General features: G+C 42.3%; 1 protein-coding gene across 2 annotated transcripts in view; it reads left to right on the top strand.

Moving 5' to 3' along the window:
* Nucleotides 1-26,210, top strand: part of LOC109408932 (uncharacterized) — a 59,004-nt gene that overhangs the window by 30,847 nt on the left and 1,947 nt on the right. The window contains exons 2-3 of one of the 2 annotated variants that reach the window (XM_062844147.1): nucleotides 10,927-11,469; nucleotides 11,529-11,990. In XM_062844147.1, coding sequence (XP_062700131.1) covers nucleotides 10,927-11,469; nucleotides 11,529-11,990 — 1,005 coding nt within the window. Of the gene's footprint in view, nucleotides 1-10,257; nucleotides 11,470-11,528; nucleotides 11,991-26,210 lie in introns of those variants that run through there. The other variant, XM_019682329.3, reaches the window with a different exon arrangement.

Raw genomic sequence — 26,210 nt, 5'->3', positions numbered from 1 at the left:
TCCTTCCGAGTTTCTGGGATTTACCCGGGCATTTCTTTTGGGATTTCCCCGGAAATTTATTTCGGGATTTTCCCGGGAATGCATTGCGGGATTGTCCCCTGAATTTCTTCCCTGTTTCTTCAACAATTCCTTCAAAGATCCCTCCTGGAATACCATCAGAGATTCCTCAAAGAATTTCTTTAGGGATTACTCTTGAAATTTCTCCAAGGGTTTAAAAAATTGAACGAAAGACTTGAGGAATTGTATTCTAGAACTTTCGTACAATCGAATATGATATTATGAGGAACAAAAAATGATGTTGTCATTTATTTGCTTATCTGTACTTTGTTTACGATATGAAGTACTACTACCTACCAGCGGTGGGGAGATGAGGTAGTATTTTACCAACGATGATGTAAACGCACGGTGCGAAAACGGGTGGGTATCAGAAATAGAACCGATTTGCACACCTCTACTACTCACCGACTTACTACGCACTGGTGGGGATAGTCTAAGATTTTCTGCCGTAGGCTGGTTCATCCCGGGGCTAGGTGTGTAGATTGCGACGGGAGAAATACGATTGTAGGCCAACCCGGAAAGATGCAGGTCAGATTACCGTAAATCAGTGGATGAGTTCAACACTATTCTTTCTGTATTTGCATTTTATTTAGGGGAGTTTTCTCCCCTTCTCTCATGTGAACTTGCCTTCGACCTCAATCGAATCAAATGCGATTGACAAACTTTATCTTTGACGTAGAGCCATCTTTAACATATGGACTGGACTGAACACTGAAATGACTTTTAATATAGGTTCGTCTGCGGGTTCGCTTTTTAAGGCCGGACGGGACGATGGTTGAATCGTCCGGCATTGCTCTGTTGTTACTAAGATGCAAATCTCTACTTCTACTTCATATTATTGACTAGAAATTTGATCGTTCATTTGCTCACTTGCGGTGCACAATCGATTAAAGTTTCAGCTGCGTCAGTGCAGTGGAAATTGATATTTCCATCTTCAAAATCGCGAGGCAAAATTGTTAGAAAGAGAGGAAAGATAGCAAAAATTACATGTCGTCCCGTGCGGCCTTAACCTAACTTATATTTGAATCGAACTTGACAGTTATCTCATGAGTTGTTATGTATTTCAAACTTTAGTCAAACTGGTGCCTCAATATTGCAATAAGCACGCTGTAATGATACTTATGTACCTCGTCACCCACTTCATGCAACTACATTAGTGGTCTAATAACACTTAGCGCGCTCGGCATAGTTCCATCATGCCGCTCAAAGTGTTGCCACAAATAATGCTAAGTTTGGAAAACCCGATTATCTGGCTGGTGGGGCATGGGAGCCTAAGCTTCAACTGTTAATGCAATCAGAGACTACTCAGACTTAGACGTGGGCGATCCTATATATGAACGGTTATCCAAAACGCACTGGAGAATTCCCAAAGCGCATTCTAATAAATCTAATAAGCCTAAGATGCCATTAACAGGAGGAAAATGGCAAGATAATATAACAATATATGGTTTATGTAATGTAAAACAATACAACATAACAAAAGAAAACCATTCCAAAACCATTTGATTAAATGTATACCCAGTTGTGAAATTACAATTAAAAACAATTTATTTACGGTACATTTTATTGTTTGAAACCATTCATGTACCATACAATGTACGGTATATTTGAACCCACGTATCAGTATTTTGAACAATTCATTAACAATAAAATGTATGGTTTTGCAAAAAAATATATATGGAGAAAAATATTTTTTTATATTGTTACGATACTTAACAACCTGTATAATATATTGTAAAAATCTTATTTACAATTCACGGTATGGTGTTTACATTACATCTAATTGTTTTTGTATTTTTTATTTTTACAGTGGTGTCTATTGTAAAAATATGGTTCTAAATAGTACTGTTACAATACAACGTTCGGTATTTCTACTGTATTTATTATTCGGGTTCTCATCCCTGCTCCGGCGTGAGCATGTCGAGGGATCTGGTCGGACTGCGATTTACTAGGTATGCCGCGGTAGAAATAGCTTCTGCCCAAAATTTCTTCGGTAGTTGAGCATCGTTCAGCATACATCTTGAACTACGCCGTCTCGCTGCATGCTCTTCCGCATTCTTGAATTGACGTACTCGGTTCCATTATCCGTGCGAAGAACTTTCAATTTCCGCCCTGTTTGCCGTTCCACGTAAGACTTGAATTGCTCGTACACCTCAGGGACTTGACCTTTGGATTCCAGGCAGTAAACGAAGACTTTTCGGCTTGCATCATCGATGAAAGTGGCAAAGAATCGGTTTCCTCCTAGTGATGGAAGTTCAACAGGCCCACAGACGTCCGAATGCACCAAATCCAATAATCCTTCCGCTCTTGTTGCGCTGACATGAAAAGTGTCCCGGGCATGCTTACCTTGCAGACAAGCCACACAATTTTGAACCGCATCCTTCTTCAGAACAATCCCATCTGCCATCGACGAAAGCTTCATCATACTCTGCTGGTTCAGGTGTCCTAAGCGCTTGTGCCAGATGCTGGAGTCCACCATCAAAAACGATTTGTTTGCCTTCTGGTTGAGCCGATACTAGGCTGACCAGATTTGTCCCGTTTAAATACGGGACACATTTCGGAAACACAACAAAAAGCAAATCAATGTCCAGAAACACAACTGCATGTTGTTAATAATGCTATTTCAGCTAGAAAGAACGAATAATTGAACCAAAAACGTTAACTATGCTCTAGTGACGAGTGTTTGAAAATTTTGCTGTCCCGTTAAATACGGGACGGATGGTCAGCCTAGCCGATACAGACCATCTTCTTCCGTCCCCGAAGCAATAACGTCATCATCGTCGTCCAGAACTTCACATTTTGTTGCCGTGAAAATAACCTTCAATCCTTTCTTGCAAATTTTGCTGATTGATAATAAATTCGTTGCCAGGTCAGGAACAAGTACCACATCTTGAACTTCTATTTTTCCTTCCTTCAGGTCCAATTCGACAAGTCCTTTCGCCACCGACTTGATAGATTGATTGTTCGCAGTATCGATAGAATTCACCAGATTCTCCTGTTTCTTGAAACCTTCATCGTTTCTGGTCATGTGACTACTTGCGGCCGAATCGAAGTACCAATCTTCTTCCTTTCCTCGGCCCACGGCTAGCATTGCACAAAGAGCCTTACCTTTGTTCTTCGTAGGTTGCTTCTGTGGACAGTTTGCAGCGAAGTGTCCAGGCCTCTTGCACGTGAAAGAATTCTCGTTCTTCTTTTCATTTTTCGGATGCCTTGACTTTTGCTTGGTGTATAACGCTCCTTCCGCTCCAGAACTCTTTAGTGGCCATTTCACATCTTGAAGTATCTTCGCTTTTACAACGTCAGCAGTCAGATCGGTGCCAGAAGTTTGTAATCCCATGATCATCGGGTTGTAGTACTCCGGTAATCCCTTTAACAAAAGCGACGCCAACCACTGGTCGTTTACCTCGAATCCGATTTCGCTCAGATTTTGCGCGGTCGTCACCAGTTCGTCAACGTAGTCTTCAACGGATCCAATCTCTTCGAGCTTCACGGACGTCAGTTTGTCCAACAAACCGAAACGACGAATCAAACCGTTATCCTGGAACGCCTTCTGGAGCTTCTCCCATGCTTCTCTTGCGGTTTCAACGTTCTTCACCAGGCTATAATTGTTCTTCTCCAAGCTCAGGCAGATCGCCGCTAATGCTCGTTCGCTCATTTCCGGATCTATCTCCTGTCCTTCCAGTGGTTTCACCGCTCGCCAGGAACCTTCTCTTATCAAGGTCATCTTCATCGCAAAAGCCCAAGATGCGTAGTCTTCACGTCCACGTAGCTTCTCCATGTTCGACAGATTTACAGGGTTTCCATAGGCACTTACAAATCCGCCGGGCCGTAACGCATCCCCACCAGCCGGTAATCCTCCACCAGTGTTTGCCGTCCTTGTACCACAGACAAACAGACGTAACTCTTAAAGGAAATTCATCAAAAGTTTTTGTCCGGTATCTTTTCCATGAGCACACTGCCACCTGTTGGTAGAACCGCGCAAGACACTGTCGGCCACGATGAATTTCGATTTGACGTTTGTCTAACACGCACACTACTACACAAATCGCCTGTAATTTTTGTTTGCATCATTCAGCAACATGTACACTGGCAAACGTCAAAGCGATCGAACACTAGCGCCTCTGGTGAAAGGATCGTGGAAATCAAATGAAATTTGAAGTGATCGTTAAATGCATGTGCCAAGCCATTTTGAAGAGTGTTACGTCTGTTTGTCTGTGCTTGTACTTCCACTCGTACCGCCTCGAACTTCGCTTCGCTGGACCGTGTCTCTTGGAATCATCACGATAACGTCTGGCTTCGAAAACGTAAAAGAACTTCTTCAAACTTTCAGGCTATGACCAATCCTGGGCCCATAACCACTTGTAAGTGGAAATAAAACACTTGCGTTCTGGTCAAAGTCTAAACAAGGAATGAAAATTTATTTCTACTGTTTACTATACAAAACAATGGTTGCTAAGCTGGTAGCTGAAATACTTAATTGGATCGCAGGTTACTCATCCAACAGAATCAGACCTCCGAAGACAGTAAACCGATGCAACGTTCGTGGAAAAAGTTATTAGGCCTCTCCCGATCGACAAAATGACGAGATTTTATTATTTATTGTTATTCCTTACATGTTAAACATCGTTGGCATGCCATTCGGTTTTCAGTCAATAGCTTTTTCCACATGCCTTTGATCGCTTTGCGGTCTTCAGAGAGATTTTTCCTCGTAAAATTTCCAACAGAAATCATTCATCGATATATTTTTAGGGGCTTAGGGGCAACCTGTGGCGATTTTTCTTTGAAAAAGTGATTTTCCCCATTGTAAATCGTATGAAAACTTAAAAAGGCTGGCGCTAAAATATAGTTTCTCCGATCGAGCTGAAATTTTGCACAGTTGATATGGGGCCAACATGGAACTCAAAAAGTGTACAGGAGTAAAATGTCTTTTTGTGTCCCACGCTAATGAGATAGGCTGCAATAATATTGATTGTTAGAATTGTTCATTTAAAAAATTTTAGTAGGCGATGATTTTCAGTAGCAAAACAGTTAGTTTTGTGACGGAACTTGTACACAGATAAAAATAATGAGAATTACACGTCATGTGAACTTCATATTAGTCATGTAAACTTAAGTGTATGATGATTTACATGATACTTCATGTAAATTTGCGTGATATGTCATGTAAACACTCAGTCATGCTGATTTACATGAAATATAATGGAAGTTTACATAATATTTCATGAGTTTTACATGATATGTCATGTAAACTTCTGTGATATCCCACGCTCCAAACATGTGCATCATATGTAACAGAAATTTACACTCTTTTTTCGATCTGTGTAGAAGACGGATGAAAAACGTACTGATTAAAAAATTTGATTGTATATAAAGAATCTTGCTTTCTCTCATTGAAAACTCCTGAACGTCCATTCAACCATACCACATTGGGTCACGACACAGGCGTGATAACACATCGGCATAGCCAAACTGGGTTGTTGAGGGGGTAGCAGGGACGAAAGTCCTGGGACCTGACGCACCCCCCCCCCTCCCCGCTTGCGAGTCAGCCGCGTAATCGCCGGCTAAGAATAGGACTACTAACCCCAATTCAGGGTGTCGAGCGACCCGTGCTGAGGAATGAGTGATCGAGGGGGTGAAAAAGATGCTCGATCATTAACGGAGCCTGTGGGGTACCTGGGCACCCCCCACAGTAAGCTGTCCCTTACCGCGTTTATGCAGAGCTCTGGCGTGGTGGACATTCTTCCCCGTGCTACTCGTGGGATTTAATCATGAAGTCAAATAAACAAAATCAGAATCTAGGTGGAAATAGTGGTGGGATCAACCCCTTCGCAAGAAGCGGGTTGATGAGATCTCCGACAAGGAGAAGTGAGGAGATAGGCGCTGGGAGTTGCGTACGCAGCTCAAGCGTGGGTGCTCCAGTCCACTTCCCGGCAAGCCAGCTGGTGGAGGTTATGGACGGAGCGTGGTTGTTGAGGACCGTCAACCAAGAATCCAAAGGACGGTCCGCAATAGAGGTGGCTGAGCAGCAGCTTGACAAAATCATCGACTTTGCGTCCACTAAGTCGAACATAAGCAAGGACCTCAAAGCGGCCTTGCTTCGACTTAGGGCGTCGATCGACGATGCCAAGCAGGAGCACGCGGCACTCGCGTTGCTGACTGCAGCAGCAGCGGAGCCTGCAATTGAGAAAGTGACGAAGTTTACCCAAACGGAGGCCTTCTCCTTCGCAGGAAGTCCGAATAAGGCGGAAGCGACTGCTCGCGACAAACGGGGCAAGCAATCGCAGAAGCGGGCGAGGCAACCGTCAGGCGAGGAGCTGTCTGGCGGTGCCCGCAAGGCCAGGCGAATCATTACCCCGAAAGTCGGTAATAATGCCGGAAGGTCGGACCCCAGCCAGCGTTCCCGGAAAGCTGGGAAGGGTGGGCCTGAAAAGGCTGGCCCGTCCTGGAACAAGGGGTTGCGACCACTGGTGGGCCCTCAACAGCCACAGAGCAGGGCGATCCAAGGGGAGGACCCCCCTTGGACGAAGGTAGAGCGGAAGAGGAAGAAGAAGGCGAATCCGCAGGTAGTAGCGCAGGACGCCAAGCCAAGGCGTAGGAGGGCAGGTGCCAGGCGCGAGAAAGGCGACGCGATCGTCATCAAGACGGAACAGTTCAAGTACTCGGATGTCTTGAAGACGATGCGAAGCGACGCCAAGCTTGAGGGTCTTGGAGCCGACGTACGCAGTATTAGACGTACTCGTACGGGCGAGATGATCCTGGAGTTGAAGCGCCAGAAGGAGCACAAGGGCGCCGCCTATAAGAGGCTGGTAGAAGAGGTCCTTGGTGAGGGTGTGCAGGTGAGGGCTCCACAGACAACCAGAAATCGCATAAGGATGTACGTTGTACATCGTATAAAGTTCTATTTTTACTCACTATCGCATACATATACGGCTGAGGGACAATTTTCATCGCATATGATGTTATTTTTTGAACTTATGGCGATGTATCTGGTAAAATCATATAAGAGTGCAAATTAACTTTTATGGTGTATAACTACATCGTAGTAGACGATATTCTGATGTTTTATTGCGACGAACTTTATTTATTCGAAAAAGAGTTCGAGCGGACTCGCAAAGTGTCAATTTAATTCGCATAATTGCGCACTGCGATGATTATACGACTTCGCTTGGTACTTTTCTTATTATGTCAGTTAAACTCGCATTGGTGTACAAACTAAATCGCATAAAAGTAAAAATAAATTCGTTCAAATGTGCATGCAAACTCGCATAAGCTAGAATCGTTAACGTTGGTATATTGCGATGTGATATGTGATAGCAATGAAAGAGGTGCTGTTGGAGTGCTAAAAAGCTACAAGAAAGTTAACAGTCATCATTATGGTTACAAAACTAGTTACAAAGTCATCATTTTTGTTTTGTTGACCTGATAGATAACAATTGGTAGTGCTAGCAACAAAGGGATAGTGATAACTGTGCGGGAAATCACGATTCGTCATTATGAGGTAAGGGGCCAGACACGTATTAGCATAATGAGTGTATTAGAAGTATATTAGTATATTTGCGGTATATTAATATATTATTGTATATTAATGTATTACCATCAAAGTAATCATACTGGCTGAAATCAAAGCTGTGACAGATGAATCATAAAACAAACATTGTTTATCGAAAAAATCAGCCGCAGAGTTTGCTGCGATGCACTAATATATTTCAGAATACTATAATATACTAAGCCAAGAATTGTACGTGTCTGGCCCCTTGCACGGAGGTGAGTTAGAATGTCATGACAATTAATCAGTGTGTTTCATAAGTGGTGTTTGGTGTTAATTGTGAAGTGTGGCTCGAAAATCCAAAGGTTCTTAGTTCGATACTGAGGTGACAAGAATTGTTTTTTTCGAATATTATTAAGTCGCATAAGATGGTAAATTACGTCGCAATAGTGCACACCGTGCATCGCATAAGATGTCGCCTGAAGTCATATAGTGTTATTATTTTTCCGTCAATGCACGTATAGCGCCTCCACTTTTGCACGCATAAGGCACTTTTACTGCATCTTATGCGATGTAACTTTACCGCATAAAAGTACGTAAAACATGAACATTAACTTCATTATACGTGCAAATTGGTTGTCTGGGTCTGACACATGAGTGGACGAGCTCGTCACGGCACTTCGGCAACAGTGCGATGTGCAGGTGGTCGCCGCAGCCGTTAAGCTACGGAAAGGGCCAGCAGGGACACAAATAGCTTTGGTTCAGCTACCTGTGGCGGACGTTAAAAAGTCCGTTAAAGTAGGCAATATTAAGGTGGGTTGGTGCGTATGTCACCTGACATTCCACGAGCCAGCAGAGGTTTGCTTCAGGTGTCTGGAACCAGGGCTGCAAAGGCCCCGACAGGCGCAAACTGTGCAGGCGATGTGGCGCTGAAGGTCATAAGGCCCAAAGCTGCACAAGTCCACCCATCTGCATGATCTGTACCGGGAAATCCGCGAATAACAGACATCCGACGGGTGGTCCAAGGTGCCCGGCCTTCAAGAAAGCTGCAGTAAACAACAAATAACAGTGTAGGTAACGCAGCTGAATCTGACCCACTATGACGCAGCTCAGCAATTGTTTTGTCAGGCGGTTTCTAAGTGGAAGACGGATATCGCCATCATAGCGGACCCATACCGAGTACCCGCAACGGCAATTGGGTCCAGAAAAAATGGCGGCGATATGAACGACGGGTAAATACCTCGTCGAGGAGTTGGTGGCTACGTGTCTACTAGCAATGAGGGCTTCGTGGTTGCCAAAGTAAACGGGGTCTTCTTCTGTAGCTGTTATACGCCTCCGCGGTGGTCGATCGAGTAGTTCACACAGATGCTAGACTGTATGACGACCGTGCTAACATCGCCCTGGTAGGCCGGTGGTAAAAGCGGGTGACTTCAATGCCTGGGCCGTGGAATGGGGAAGTTGGTTCACTAATCAGCGGGGTCAGATCCTGTTAGAGACACTGGCCATACTAGATGTCGATTTGGCGAATGTCGGTACCAGAACTTGCGGGGATAGCGAAGTCCCTTTGCGTAGGTAAGGCCCCAGGTCCAGACGGAGTTCCGAACTTGGCCTTAAAAGTAGCTGGTGCAGAGGTTCCCGAGGTGTTCATGTCTGCTATGCAGAATTGCTTGGACGAGGGAGTTTTCCCAGAAGCTTGGAAGAGGCAGAGCCTGGTACTATTGCCAAAGGCGGGGAAACCACCCGGAGACCCGTCGGCACATAGACCAATATACTTGATAGACACGACGAAGAAGGTGCTCGAAAAGATCATCCTCAACAGAATGTTGAGGCATACCCTGGATGTAAATGGCCTCTCGAGCAACCAGTTCAGTTTCCGGAAGGGGAGGTCGATCGTAGACGCTATCCTGTCGGTTACAAAAACCTCTGAAATAGCGCTCCAGCGTAAGAGAAGGGAGATTCGATACTGCGCAGAAGTGAATCTGGATGTAAGGAACGCGTTCTGTACAGGATTCTCGAAAGTTGCCTCCAGAATCGAGTATTAGTTTATGACACAGGTGGGTCGAAAGGGCTTTTACATAAACTCAGGAGTCCCGCAAGGTTCCATCCTGGGTCCGGTATTATGGAATGTGATGTACGAAGAGGTGTTGAGGTAAGAGCTCCCAGTGGGAGTGGAGATCGTCGGCTTCGCTGATGATATTACGCTGGAAGTCTACGGTGAATCGATCGAAGAATAATGCAGTTGACTACTACCCACTTGAACAAGGTTGTGGAGGCGTAGATGAGATCCAGGAAACCGGAATTGACTCACCACAAAACGGTTGTGAACAACCGAAAGTCGGAGCAGCAAGCGGTGATCAGTGTAGGCGATTGCACTATCACTTCGAAGCGCTCCGTCAAACAATTGGGGGTGATGATCGACGATAAGCTTACCTTCGGTAGCCACGTCGATTATGCCAGCAAAAGAGCCTCCACAGCTATAGCGGCACTGTCCCGGTTGATGTCCAATAGCTCTGAGCTGTATGCCAGTGAGCGCATGCTTCTGGCTCGTGTCGCCTCGTACATACTAAGGTATGGTGGCCCGGCTTGTGGCACGGGGCTAAATACCGGTAGTACCATGGTAAGCTGGAAAGTATCTAGGCATATAGGTATACCACACGTCATAAAATGCAGAATTTGATCAGAAATTACCCTAGGTAATTTTGTAGTTACGTTAGAAATATCTAATCAACCTCCAACAGGACTACTTTGATCTGTCTGTTGCGCTTGCAAGTTATTCAAGGTTCAAGGCTTATAGCAAAGACAAAATCCAGCAAAAAAAAACTACAAATGTGTTCTATTATCGCAAAGAGGAAAATGCATATGTACTTGAAACGGCTACAATGTATATATTGTAGAGACAGGTAGGTAGTAATGAAAGTATTATCGAATGTAAATCCTATTATTCGCCATTACCTACTGACCCGTTCTACCACGTGCCATGATGTGTGCTTTTGTTCTATTGTCTGGTGTACAATACCCACTCAGTGGTAACCCTTGTCAAACACTGAACGAGCTTATCCGCGCATCACAGCTCGCATTGCGGAAGCAACCCCGGACACTGCAGTCAGTCACACGGTTAGTGTCATGAAATCGATCAAACTACCAGCTTCTTGTCGTTCCCATCGACCGAAGTAGGCGACGGACGAGCCAGCAGAGGTTAAACGCCCGCCCGCTCGTTATCTTTTCTCATCGTAGTCACCGTGTAAAATTAAAAAGTCCGCAAAATCCGTTCAACTGATACCGACCGGCAGAGCCTTCTTTGATAAGATAGCATACCTGCCAAGACGATTGTCTTTCCAAAGGAAAGAATCACAGACAGCAATCGCTTTCAATCGGATCGGCAGAACAGCACCGGAATGTCCTCCATCGAGCAAGAGCGGTCGTCCAGCGCTGCCGAGCCCACCCTGGTGACGGTTCGGGCCTTGGAGCGGTACGAGAAGTCCTCCCCGGTCAGCAGCAGTTCCGATCGGACTTCGACGACGTTCACAACGACCTCCAAGGAGCAGAACACCGCCACCGCTCGCCAGGATTCGACGACTTCGCTGCTGGGGGATAAGCGGAAATCGGTCATCTACAGTGATGCCCACTTCAGCATCACGCTCCATCACTACGACAGCATCATCAGTGAACTGAAATGTCCAGGATGTGCCCAAGCGTTGTACGGACCGATCACCTTGTGCGAAACGGGGCACAGCATCTGTGCGCGCTGTTCCGGTCGGATTGGTGCTTGTCCGCTGTGCCGGAAGAAGCTCACCGAAATGAGGAACTACACGTTGGAGGCGATTGCGGCTAAGGTGCACTTTCCGTGCACTCATGCTGCCAGGGGTTGTACGGTGCGGTTGCCGTTGGAGCTGCTCTGGTGGCACAAAGATCGCTGTGGATATAAGGTGAGTCTGCGATGCAGTTTGTCCATTCGAGATTAATTCCTAATATTCCCATTCCCCAGCAAATCGACTGCTTCATGGGCAAGGTGTGGGAGAACTGCTCGTGGCACGGTTGCGAGAAGGACTGGATCGGTCATTGCGTAACCGAGCACCAGGACAAGGTGTACAACCTGCCGGACATTGTGCTGACGTGGAACTACGCTGCGGACAGCCAGCGGTGCATTGCGCTGCAGTCGGTCATCGCGTACTACGTGATTCGGGCGTACGGCGAGTACTTCAACGTGTACCAGATCTACGATCAGAACAGTAGGCGCACCATTTGGACGGTCATTTGCGCATCCAAGGAGGCGAAGACCAGCCAGCGGTTCGCGTTCGAACTGGAGCTCTACTCGCCGATTGATAGTTCCAAGCTATTGGTGCAACGGTTCCCGTGCCATTCGGAGAACGACGCGGACTTCCTGAAGGATGGAAACTGCGCCAAAATTCCGCTGGAGGAAGCGATACGGTTCATGACGAAGGATAAGGTGAGTGTGGTTTAGTGGCTAAGGTGTCGATAAGCTTAGAAAGCTTTCTTTGCGGATAAACGTTATCTCAGCCGTCGAGGTACCCCCCACCCACTCAAAACAAATGTGTCGCATGATACGGTGAAATGAGTAATCCTCTCGATGGGAGATAACGACAGAAGAATCTATTTTTCGATTGTCAGTCAGTGAGAGCCATAAACGGCGGCTTGATTTGTTGTCGTGATAGCAAAGTGTTTCGTGTGATTGAAGCTCCTTATCAATCTGGGGTATGTGGGTAGATGCAACGCCGAATGCAAACAGACACATTTTAAAGCTTATAATAGATCTGACCGTTTGTGCGGAAACTCAGCAATTTCATACTGATGGGGATGGGTTCGAATCCCGGTCGGACTAGGATTTTTGCGTCATGGAAATATTTTGACTTTTAGTTATAAGTTTTATGATCACAGATTTTTAGAGCAATTTTTGAAAAAAAAATCTGTTGAAATTCTTGGAAGAGGAATCCTAGAGATTTATTAAGAAAAAAAAGCACTCAAATAGAAATGAAAATTTAACATTAATACTTGGATGAATCCAGGGAAAATTTGCAGTATAAATTCAAACATTGTCTTGGGGGCAAATTGTAGCAAATTGAGTCCTTTATTAGGGAAAAATGGGAATATTTGTATTTGAGGCTTTACTGACAACCAAGAACATCCTGAACTCCATGAAGTTTGGAGAAACGAAGTAATTGGCATACCAGTTGTTCTAAAACAGTGATCCTCAGCCTAACTGTCTATGCGGGCCAAAATTGAATTTTGAAAAAAGACTGCGGGCCGCAAGTCATTAAAGAGTTTATTTTCAACAATTTCCAAGATTCATGATGTTATTTAGGACTTTTCGTGGATTTTGAGAAATTTCAGAATGATTTGCAGAAATTTCAGGGTTTTCGGGGTTATTGTAGGAATCCTTGATATTTTTTTAAAGTTTTTCTTGCGTAATTTCTTAGGAAGTCAATGAAGAAAAACCTGCAGACATGATTTTCTGAGCAAATTCTGCAAGTCCTCTCCTCTTCTTGGCGTAACGTCCCACTGGGACAAAGCCTGCTTCTCAGCTTAGTGTTCTATGAGCACTTCCACAGTTATTAACTGAGAGCTTCCTCTGCCAATGACCATTTTGCATTCGTATATCGTGTGGCAGGCACGAAGATACTCTATGCCCAAGGAAGTCAAGGAAATTTCCTTTACGAAAAGATCCTGAACCGACCGGGAATCGAACCCGTCACCCTCGGCATGGTCATGCTGAATACCCGTGCGTTTACCGCCTCGGCTATATGTACAAATTCTGCAAGTATTTGTAGCCGAATTAGAATAGATATTTTAAGAGAAACTCCCAAAAGTATTGCTAGGGGAATGAAGAGTATCATACCCCCCCTAAAGCTTTTAGCGAAATTTCGAAAGTTTAGGCAACACTTTAAAAGAAGTTGTAGGCAAAAATTCTGTATTTTTTTTTATTGAATTTTTCTGGTAAAAGTGCTGACTATATTTTTTTGCCGATAAAAAAAAACAAAATGGGAATTATTCGAATTTTATTTTCGAGAAATTGGACTAATTACTAATGACGAGTTCTGCCACAAGTCGAAAATCCATGACAGAGAACTTGTTACATTTTTCCTGAGCCAATTACATATTTGAGCACCACGCTAATACGGAGTACAAAAAGCGAGAATTTTTAATGTGTTGTACAAAATACAACAGCGTGACCGCTCGAAGGTTAACAACAGTTTTGAAAATTTTCGGAACAAAATTCGAAAATGTAGTCTTTTACAATAGAGTTAGTTTCTTAACTCTATTTCTTTTACACTTTATACAACTTAATCATATTTCTTTAAAAACTTTCCATGACATTGGCAAAATTCAGTAATTAATATTCAATCTCATGAAAGTCTTAAAATATGGTGAAATTTCTGATTTTCATTCTGGAATCTATGAGTGGGCCACTTCCTAATGCATTTAAGAATCAGTTCGCGGGCCGCACAAAACCTGGTCGAGGGCCGCATGCGAATCCCCATGCGAGGGCCGCATGCGAATTCCAATTTCTATGGTGGCGCTTACCCTACGCTGTGTGGTTTTCGTCGCCTTACACCAGAATTCGTGGGGGTGGAGGTGTCCTGAATCGGTTGAAGCACTTTTACAGCAGCACACAACGGATGAACAAATTAGCAGCAGCAGCACATTAGAGTGATCCCCGGTGGGATTGTAATCTTCTAGATCGTTCTTCTTAATATTTGGAACACTCAAACTATACGGCTCACCATCGATTTTATTGGATAACGTTTTTTAGCATGCACTATAACAATTTTACTTGAGAGGAATCACCTTAACTTCTACCGAAAAAAGAACACTTATTCGAATTGGAAATAGATCTTATTGACTCGCTGATTGCAACTGGAATGGGTGGGGTGGCTAGCTCAAGTATGCTGATGGGTCTCAAGTATGCTGATGTAAAGTCCTTCAAATCTACAAGAATAACTTTGTGTTTTTGCCATAAATAATAGCATTGCATAATCTTTTGGAATCCGTGAAGCTATTGAAATCTACAATGACCTTCATAGACACTATAGGGATATTCTATGTCAGCCAAAGGGAGCGGGACATTTGGCATAAAGTCATTTGGCATAAGGTCGTTTGGCATAAGGTCACTTGGCATAAAGACATTTGGCATAACGGTCATTTGGCATAATGGACATTCGGCATAATCGAAATGCACCCTTCTTTATTATGCCAAGTGTCCATTATGCCAAATGACCGTTATGCCAAATGTCTTTATGCCAAATGACACAGACCTCAGCCAAACTACCTTGAAGTTCAGAACTTCAGGTCTACACGCGTAACAGTAGCCATATCTGCTATACTGAGTAACGTTGCATATTTAACCGCGGTTAATGAACCAACTTAAAGTCTATTGTGTACAATTATGAACCATAGGGATGTTAAAAGTCATCCAAACTGTCCTGAAGTTTAGCTCTTGACAGTAACAGTAGTTATTCTCACAATAAACTGAACATTACACATCCAACTGTAATCTGTAATCCCCCTGTCATTTCATGAGTCATAGATAGTTTTGATTTATTCCAGATCAACCAAACTACTTCGTAGACCATAGCTTCAGGTCTCCACTTATAATGAAAGCTTTTGCCACTACGTTAAGTAGTGTTACTTTTTTTTTTATTCTTAATCACTTAAGCTAATTTACAGCTCTTTTGTCCACTAGGGTACTACGTGAGCGTCAGCGCCTAAATGTATTCTATTTTATTCTACTGTATTGAACTGGCTGCCTTTGTGCTTCTTTCATTCTTCTACCCTGTCCATGGTAGAATGATGAGCACGATGCTGCTGATGTGTGGCTGCTGTTCCTTTTCCAGTCCGATTGGGGGTCCATTATGAGTTGCGGTTCGCCGATATCTAAATTCTGGGTCCGTTAGAGCTATATGCTCCGAAGAGGGTCAGGTGCCAGCTGCTCTCGGGGGGAAGAGCAGCTGACGAAAAATTGCAATTGCCGGGGCTGGGTTCGAACCCATGACCATCCGCTTATGAAACGAACGTGTGGACCACTGCGCCACGGGCCCCGACAAGTAGTGTTACTTGATCCACTGTATTTAGCAAAGTAGTTCGAGGAATAATAAGCGTTGTTATATATTTCTGGGATATTATGGATAATCCTTACTGTTACAGAGTTTAGTTCATAAAACAACGTTTTAGGTAGTAACGTTACACAACCAATTAATAGGATCCATGAACCTCTTAACTCTCAAGGGTCACTTCATGATAGTTTTGTGATAATTTAGGTCATGCAATCTTTCATGGACTACACATCTTTCTACCTACATTTGCAATGCTAGTCTGGGCCCATATAGCCGAGGCGGTAAACGCACGGGTATTCAGCATGACCATGCTGAGGGTGACGGGTTCGATTCCCGGTCGGTCCAGGATCTTTTCGTAAAGGAAATTTCCTTGACTTCCTTGGGCATAGAGTATCTTCGTGCCTGCCACACGATATACGCATGCAAAATGGTCATTGGCAGAGGAAGCTCTCAGTTAATAACTGCGGAAGTGCTCATAGAGCACTAAGCTGAGAAGCAGGCTTTGTCCCAGTGAGGACGTTACGCCAAAAAGAGAGAGAGAGTGCAATGCTAGTCTGCTACACTGAATAATGATACATAATGAACCATATTTACTAACACTTTTCAAAGACTAGCAGGCATTGTTCTGTACCTGGCTGTAGACTCGTGTACATTGCAGGGCAGTGTGTACGATTCTGAATATCCCGAAGCTACGTCATAGTGTCTGATTGTATTCTGTGAGTTCCAGTAAGTATAATAGATTATACAACATAACTCTATATAGCCAAAACAGAAACTTCAATTGCTGTAGATGCAAGATTTTAAACATCATAATAATTTTGATGACCCCAGCTGATCTGATGATGTTCATTGAACATTTAAAAAGACACTACACCGTCTTCAACCAGAGGTTACACAGACTGTACATTCACTAACATTAGGCAACGGACAACACGGAACACCCACTGAACTAGCGGAGGATTTTTCGTTTTGACGAAAAGTTTCCTTCGGTTGGAGCGGGAATCTCACTCCGTGGCACTCACAATACGTCTAAACGACTGACGCCGCTAACCGCACGGCCACGAAGCCCACGAAGATTTGCATGAACATGATAGATTACACAGCGCAACATTTTTTTGTCTCAAGAGCAAACTTATGTGTCTCCGAAGGATTTTGGGCCGCCGAATCCGAATCCGGGCTCAGATTTGCTCAAACACGTCACAATTTTGAGCTATACCTCAATTTATAGAGCAAAATATGCTATTTTGGGCTTTTTTGACAGCAAGCCATGAGGCAAGGAAATATTATTTTTAACCAATCAAAAGGTTAATTGGTCAATTAACATCTAAATTAACGATTCATGCAAAATATTTCGTTTAACCTAATCAAATTTGACAGATTTTAGCATTTTAAGTTAGTATGAAAACTTGCATGCAACTTTTGGAGGGTGACTTGTATGGGAAATATCGTACCTAACATAAATCGCTTAAAACTATTAAATTTGATTAGGTAAAACGAAATATTTTGCATGAGTCGTTAATTTAGATGTTAATTGACCAATTAACCTTTTGATTGGTTAAAAAAATATTTCCTTGCCTCATGGCTTGCTGTCAAAAAAGCCCAAAATCGCATATTTTGCCCTATAAATTGAGGTATAGCTCAAAATTGTGACGTGTTAGAGCAAATCTGAGCCCGGATTCGGATTCAGCGGCCCAAAATCCTTCGGAGACACATAAGTTTGCTCTTGAGACAGACAAAAAGTAATTTTTTGTTACGCTGTGTTACATATCGTAGCTTTGTATAATGAAAGAAGTTACTTTTACACTCGTAGACTTTAGGATCTAAACTCAAGAACAGTTTGGATGACCTGGTATATCCCGACAGATCTGATACCTACTGTCTTTTGAACTTTCATAAATCTTACTGGACATGATAGATTACATATCGTAGCTTTGTATAATAGAAGTTACTTTCACACTCGTAGACTTTAGGATCTAAACTCAGGAACAGTTTGGATGACCTAGGATATCCAGAAAAAATATTCTGCACCATATTCTACCCTGTTTTATGCTGTAGGGCACTAAAACCACTGAAATACGTAGGGAAAACTTTATAATAACGCTTGAAAGAAATTTGGCTTCAAAGGGTTAAGCAAAATAGTTACTACCGTGCCATGCCCTAATACCGTGACCTTAAGGATGCTCTTCACTTCAAAGAGCCCTGTAAAAATAAATAATCTATGTTTCTTGATTTTTCAAACGCTATATTATTGCTTATTGTGTGTATTATGTATAATAAATATGATTAATGGAATTCCAAATGTTTAATCCATTGTTAAAATCAAAATTGTAAAACATAGCATTGTTCCTAATACCGTGTACACCGTGTCCAATAAGTTCTCATACAAAATACAAATTTAGAAAATATCATTTTATTTCACATATGTGATTCATATTTTCTAAATAAATGCATGTATTGAAAGGCCACATAATACTGATTAAATAAAGCATACGGTTTAGAATAACTCTATTTTCTATTTGTTTTTATATGCCTAGCAGTACACTTCCGTTTCCTGAAATCCGTTTTCTCCGGCACGCAAGAAAAATATCCGTAAAGTTTTACATTCTACGGTAGCGAAATAGAGTCCATAAGGATAAATTTTGTGTTTGTATCCCAAGATATGTACCAAATGGATATACTAATGCTAAAACAATACAGTTTTAGTGATGATATGGTAAGAAATTTGCAAGTAAGCTCAACTTGGGCTGATTTTTATGAAAATAACTGTTATATCAAAGATAAACATCATAAAACGTAAATTTTGAACAAAGTTTACCACAATAGGAATACAAGCATGTTTTATTAGTGAGAATGGTGTGAATCAACTAGCAAAAATGCACCCATGCTTCTTTAACGCAAAAAATCTCATTGAAACAGGCAAATAGACATTTTTGTTTAATTTACGTTTCATTTTGTACAAAATAAAACGGCTCCGTACTTTACCAATACAAGATCTCAATTTTTTTCTCTTTTGGTCATAGTTGCTACTAGCAATGGGGATGACAGGAACCTAATTTGTTTCAACTTAAAACCATTACTCGTTAAAATACGGCGAAATACCAACGAAATGGGGTGCGTGCCAGCTGAAATTGACTTACGACACATAAGCGATCAGTAGAGAAGGATAAAGGACAGTTATTACCGAAACATATGCTGTATTTGATGTATGTTAGTTGGCCTTTCAATAAATAAATTTACTTTGAAAATCCTAATTACAGATGTGAAATGAATTGAATTTGATTTTGTATGAGAACTTATTGGACACGGTGTATGTAACCCGCATACATTGGCGGTCTTTTAAATCATCACTATATCAATCATACTAAGTTCATACTTAAAAGAACCTATGCGTCAAACGTTGCCTAGAGGTTTGTGCAATTGATTCATAAAGTAAAAAGTGTCAATAATATTTTCAGTTTGCAAGTTTTAGCCGAAACACGGTATTTGGAACACTAAAAGAACCATGCCCTAATACCGTGTATTGTTACTTTGCACTCACATTGTGTAAATATTTTTAATTGCTTGTTTTTGTAAATATCTGCCAAATTCATCATGCCTAACTTGAGAAGGTTCGATATGCTAATGATTCGACTAGTAACTCAGTTAAAAAAATAATACATTTAGTAAAATATTTGAGTTTTTTGTCACATACACGGTATTAGGAGGCACACGGTATTAGGGCATGGCACGGTAGAGGAATACTCGGGAGGTTCCATGAAGGAGTTCTTGGAGCAATTCTGTTGCTCCTCGTCATTTTTTGAATTATCTCCTGCTGAGCCACTCACGCGATTATACAGAAACTCTTCATCAACCAATTCAAAAGCCTTGTTTTCATCTGCGGTCTGAAATCTGCGAAGGACACGAGGATCTGATTTCTATCACAGCCCGAGTCTGATACATCCGATACCAATATCGAAGGATTGGTGATCGAATTCTACCGTCTGAGCATCCATCTTCAGCGGTTCGTCAGTTTAAGAAGCAAGGCCAGAAGCAGTCAAAGTCGGCAATACCAGATCGTAAGCTTTCTCCATCTCCGTGCTGGCAGAGTGAAGTCATGCACTTTGTGAAAGATTGCCAGTTCTCGAAACATATGTAGGGGAATTTACGTATTTTCGGCAGTTTTGTTTTCTACATAGAACTCATAGTTGACCTCATATCCTACCCAACCAAGGTGAGTTATGTGCCCAAATCATAGAAATTTGGTCTACAAAAACCTCCCATGACCAAGAGAACAAACCTGCCGATAATGCCCTGCGTCACCTTATGTGCAAGCAGTGTGAAAGAATGGGCCATAAGGAAGGTTACTGCAACTGTTCGTCGAAATCTTCAGCATCAACGTCCACTGTCGACAAGAAGATCAGCAAAAAGGAAAAGAAAATCCAAATGAGGACCATCCAACCTGTGGAGCACATGCTGAGCCGAAGGTTTTACGTGACGATCATCTTCATCGGCATCGAAGCAGAGTTGCAGCTTGACTGTGGCTCGGATATCACATTGATCTCACAAAATACCTGGGATAAGATTGGTAAGCCTGCTATCAAATCCACTCGAATGGAAGCAACTACAGCGTTTGGAGAACCTCTGGAACTTCCAGGAGAATTCGCAACGACGATCAGCACTGCGTTACACGGCTTTCGGAAGTCTTTCAGGATGGACTGCACGAAAACGAGAATCAATCTAACCGTGAGACCAGATGTGCAGCAAGTTTTCCGGCTAAAGCGACCAGTACCATTCCATGTCACCCAAGAAGTCGAAGAGGAACTAAAAAGATTCCAATGCTTGAACATCGTAACACTCATCGCCTTTTCGGTTTGGGCAGCCCCGATACATCGAAAGATCCAGTGTTCCAAAGGTAATATCATACAACAAAAACCATTCTACACCTACCGAGAATCGTATTCCATGGTTGGCGACTGTGTGATGATGAATGCCTTCAAAAGCGCATCCTGAAGCAAATTAATCAAGGTCATCTTGGAATGGAGAGATCAAAAGCGATTTCCCGAGGAATTATTTTTCGGCCAAGAATCAATACCTGCTGATTGCCTACGCCGATGTTCAAGCTGTGCCAGCGCTGCCAAGTTCCCACCTCAAGCTGAACGCTGGCCGAGAGCAATTGGTCTATGTCAACGGTTTCATCTGGTTGTGGTGGACTCTTGCAGCCAAAAATTCTGCAAAATTTGAGCAAAGCGCCATATCAGCCGCAATTCAACGGGCAGGCGGAACGATTTGTAGATATCCTCAAGCGTTCCTTGAAGAAAATTATTGGTAGAAGAGACGTCAACTTTGACTGCTCTCCAAACGTTCCTACACATCTACAGATCAACACCATCTGCTGTTCTGGACGGAGAATCACTCGATGAAAGGCTGCTTGGACGTTCTATGAGGACTACTCTGGATCTCATACGACCAACTTTTCAGTCTGCAAGTCTGAAACCGAAACTCAACCGGGAATTCGAAGCTGGATCGTTAGTGTACGCCGAAGTGTATTCAAGCAAGGATCTCTGGAAGTGGATGCTAGGTGTTGTCCTCGGAAGAATCGGAAATGTGAGTTACAATATCCTCTTGGATCATCAAATCGGCCGGCGAAAGGTACTCCGGTCGCATATTGTCCAGTTGAAGATTCGCTCCGACGATGAACCAATGTCGTTGAGTATTCTCATGCAAGATTTTGTGCTCCAGCGACAAGCAGTTCCAGAATAACAATCCCGTACGTTAATTTGTGGAAATCCAGCATTTGCCATCTCTGTTCAACAATTAACCGAAACCGTAAAGTAGCAAGAATTTCCTGGTCCCAACAGGATGGTCGTTGATGGCTGCTTTGACTGTTCTCCAGCAATCCTCCAGAGGGACCACATCGAGCACACCCTCGCCCGTTAACGCTGCCTCAAGATTCTTCACGTATGCTGAGGCGACATCCGGTTGCTTCAGTCGCTCTAGACCGTACCGGGGCGGCCACCAGTACTGTACATTGTTGATAACGGTGAATTTTGGGCGCAGTTTAACCATCACCAGGTAGTGATCAGAGTCGATGTTAGCGCCACGATATGTAGGTCCTGACGTCGAATGCTCCACTGGGGGGGTTCTGCTGTGAGTTCTAAACCATAAAACAGCTGTTCCGTTACTAATTTGCAGGGAAGTACTCCATATCCCCATCGCATGTTGCATTAGCCTAATGACATTCACGTCTACCTTGTACGTGGAAGCAACGAGTGCGGTAGATACTGAGTTGTACGCCTTCTTGTTTTCGATGTACGGCATGCTCTGCTTGCTCTTTCGGTTGTTTATCGGTGGACCCACAATGACTGCATCTATGATGGCCTGATCTTTGACCCTTGCATGGTCTTGTGACACCTGTTTTGTTCCTCGGTCGTAACATCTATATGACATCAACTGGCTGCCTGCTTATTGCATTGCTTCAAGTTACCATGCAATATTCTACCGTGTGCAGCATAATTATAGGTTGTATACCAGTGCATTGAAACAGTTTCGTAAGCTTCGATCACTTCGATCACTTCGACTATAAGATGCATGGCAAATTGTACTTAATCTACAATATTGTTTTCAACAGTAACCTCCTCTCTGTTACGGACGAAAGCACTTTGGACAGACTCGAAAGGCATGTTATTGGTCTATACTTAGCAGAATCAGATGTGGTTTGGCTCTTTGACAAAAAATAAACGATGAATTCTGGTAGCTACGTGGTCTTCTAGCACCATGTTGAAGCATTCCGCCGTCCTGCCGTGGATTGTCGTGTCTTTTGTATCGAAATGGTGCACACAATCGGGTCCTGATACAGCCCAGTCCCTGATATACCGTATGTTCTTAGCGGGTTACCATGACCGCGGTCATGTCTCCAACTGCATTGCACTGTCGCTCTTTGATCAGCCAGAGCCACAACTCGTCGTCACTGTGTTGGACTGGGTTCCCGAGCAGGGAATGAGAACAAACCTATAACAAATTGATAACTCATTTTGTTATTGATAACAAAATGAAATCAAAATAAATTTTCTTTCCGAATTCTTTTTATTTAATATCAAATTGAGATATCATTTTGTTATCATTTCAAAAACTCAATGATAACAAGATTTGATTTCAAAAATCCTAAAAAGGTAATATGCTTTATTAATGTTAATTATATTCACAAAATATTTGTTAAATCTACTAGAGAATTTTACTTACATATTGATACAAAATTTATAATTTGCTGATTCTGGGTAATGGTCATGCTATTGATTTAAATTGGCTAGAACTTTAGCAAGTATTTTTAGGGTGACTGGATATTATCGACAGGTTTGTTATCTTCGTTATGAGGGGGTATTCATCGGCCAAGTTGCCTGAAACTTGGTTGTATAGCTTGGTTGGGAAAGATTTAAGGCCAAATTTGAATTCAACAGGTTTCAAAAAGCCTTCCATGACGAGGAGAAAAAAACTACCCAGAATACAAAAGTTCCCAGATATCAGTTATCATCAGATATCATATTGCCAAATATTTTTAAATTTTTAAAGTCTATATTAATGGTAAATAGGGCCCATATAGCCGAGGCGGTAAACGCACGGGTATTCAGCATGACCATGCTGAGGGTGACGGGTTCGATTCCCGGTCAGTCCAGGATCTTTTCGTAAAGGAAATTTCCTTGACTTCCTTGGGCATAGAGTATCTTCGTGCCTGCCACACGATATACGCATGCAAAATGGTCATTGGCAGAGGAAGCTCTCAGTTAATAACTGTGGAAGTGCTCATAGAACACTAAGCTGAGAAGCAGGCTTTGTCCCAGTGAGGACGTTACGCCAAGAAGAGGAGGATTAATGGTAAATGAAGTTAGATATGACCAACAGAAGTAATTCACGGTCATGCTACTGTTGAAGGTCACATATTTTACCTTTATAAAGTATTCTCGCGCGAAAAAGCATTCATTGTAGCTCCATTCCGAAATGATGAATCTCGTTATGTTTGAAGTTTTGAAAATAACACAGATATTTATCATACACGAAAATGATGAATGCCATTTCACTTAGTGTTATGCCAAACGGCCATTTTGTCAATCGACTATTATGCCAGATTATGCCATTTAGCCATTATGCCAAACGACATTATGCCATACCCGGTAGAATTATTGTAGTAAAATATTTTTCCTATCGGATGCCTTATTTTTTCAATGTCATAATTTTCCTCGGGTAACGAGGGAAAAAGCTGAGAAGCCGAATGCGACTCAATTCGTTGCTCGATGTCATTCAATTTGAGTCCCGATGCCTGTGGCTCTGGTATGTCGTGAACATTTCCCACATTTGTTTTGCTGCAGTGCATATAATGAGAAGGAAAAGCTGAAATATAATTACCTATACAAAAATATTAAGGGCAGTTGTCCTTTGACTCCAAATTTACTTTTCTTTGTCACTTCAATGTTCATCATTAATCTTTTAGTTGAATCATGGTATAGTTATGCTGCATATCTATGAGGATATCATATCCGATTTCCAAACAACTTTTCTTCGTTTAAGCTCCAAGTTAGAAATGACTGTTGATGAATTGTTAATGTTACAATCGATAATACTACGCCATTAATAGTAGCCATATTCTGATAATATCGTATCAATTGTTGTTTATTTATTTCAATTATCAAACAAAACAAGTTTTCAATCACGAGATTCTTCTAAATTTAAAATAAAATCTAATTTAAATTTTTACTTATTCATGTAAATTAATGCCTAATAAAATATCAAAATGAATACTAAATTTGTTATTAATTTTTAGTTATTACCCTTTAGATTTGATAACTCCCTGAGAACTGCGTATGATATCAAGTCGTAAAATGTAGATAACAAAATGAGATATCAATTAGTTATCAATGAGAACTCATTCTGATTTCAATAAGATATTCCAGTACATTATTTTGTTATCATTTTTGTTATGTTAACACTTAAGTCATACAACATGAAAACTCACTTTGTTATCAAAATTCGTGATATCTAAATAACTCAATTTGTTTTCAATTAGTTCTCATTCCCTGCTCGGGTTCTCCCATAGATTGGCCCAGAACTGTGACGTCGCCAATCTCCGGAAGGCATTCGCCAAAATCAGGCTTGTTCTTTTGAATGCAGTTGTAGAACTCTCTTTCGTTTATGTTGAACAACAACAAGGAGCAGCGAATCCTGCTTCGAATATTCTCCATAACACCGTAATCATTCCACAAGAGCACTCAACCACTGTACATGGGTGCGAGCGGAGGGTCTCAGTAATGTTGACTTCTATATAAGATCTCGGAGTCCTACAGGCTTCACAATTTCAGCAACATGACGAACCGGTCTCGTTGATGGATTCTCCTACTTGTAATGTGCTAATCGGCGAAACTTGGTCCGCTATGTCTATGTGGTTTGTTACGGGTATAAATATTTGTTACAATTATAAGACAGAATAATTGTTAAATGTGTTATAAATTTTGTATTTGTGCGTTCTTAAATGTGTTAAATGTTTCATTTTAAGTTGTAAATATTCTCCGAGCTTAATACACATTTATAGGGTTCTGACAAAATATGAAATGCAATCCAATATTGATTGCCAACTTTCAGGCTACTTCGGGCAGCGGTCAAGTACTAGAGATGTAATCCTTCCCTGCCACGGACTTCAAGTTGTTGAGCTCAAGTATCGAACCCTGAAACGGGATGCCCGATTAGGATTAGTTTTCCTAGACAGAACCAAGCTATGAACACAGCGACAAATGCTGTGAACTAAAAGGCATACTGCCAACAAAAATACAATTGCAGGATGACTGACGGACCCAAATCAATAAATGAAACCTCGTCATCCTGTGATCGGAAGGAGTTATCCATCTGGATAACAGGGCACATTTATGTTATATGCTGTGTTGCGTCGATTTGTGATGTCTGTATATTGTGCATTTGTAAGGTTCCATGTTTTGTGATGTGTTGATACTGTATAATAATTAATTTCTTTTATTTTTGTAAAATTCCAAAAATTGTATTTAGTCGGCCTTCTGTTTCCTGAAGTGTGTTGGACCTTCACTGTCTCCTTGCGAACGCGTCCGCAATCCCAGCGCCTTGACAACAGCCACCACAACTGAATACACAGTATTCTGTAGATTCTCAAGGCTCTGTACGGCCTTCAAGTACTGTGGCAAAACATCTTAGTTTGGTATGCTTACTTGCCACACTTGTTATCTGATATTTAGGAATTCCGCAGCTTTGGTATTCGGTGCCAGGACATAGGGTCTGTCCCACGGAACTACGTGATTGCTGTGGTCATGTGCTGCGCTAGTTCATTTCGTAGTTGAACCACTAACGTTCGATGCATCCAGCCCAGACAGAACGCCTTCACGACATTATGCTCGATCATGTTCTCTCCTCTCTCAAATCTTCTGCTCTTCCGGGTTGATGTTTGTTCCCTATTTCTGCAGTGATGATCATATTATGAGACATGTTAAATGCTGACGTGTGTACAGTCTATTCAAGTCAAGCTAGTTCGCAAAGCGATCGAATCTTTCGTTGATCGTCATCCCTGATCCCTGATCTATCCTCGTGCAAACAAAGTAGCAGCGTTCATT

Source organism: Aedes albopictus, chromosome 1 (assembly GCF_035046485.1).
Source record: "Aedes albopictus strain Foshan chromosome 1, AalbF5, whole genome shotgun sequence".
NCBI lineage: Eukaryota > Metazoa > Arthropoda > Insecta > Diptera > Culicidae > Aedes > Aedes albopictus.
The sequence above is the reverse complement of the archived record's forward strand: the minus strand, read 5'-3'. Positions and strand labels throughout refer to the sequence as shown.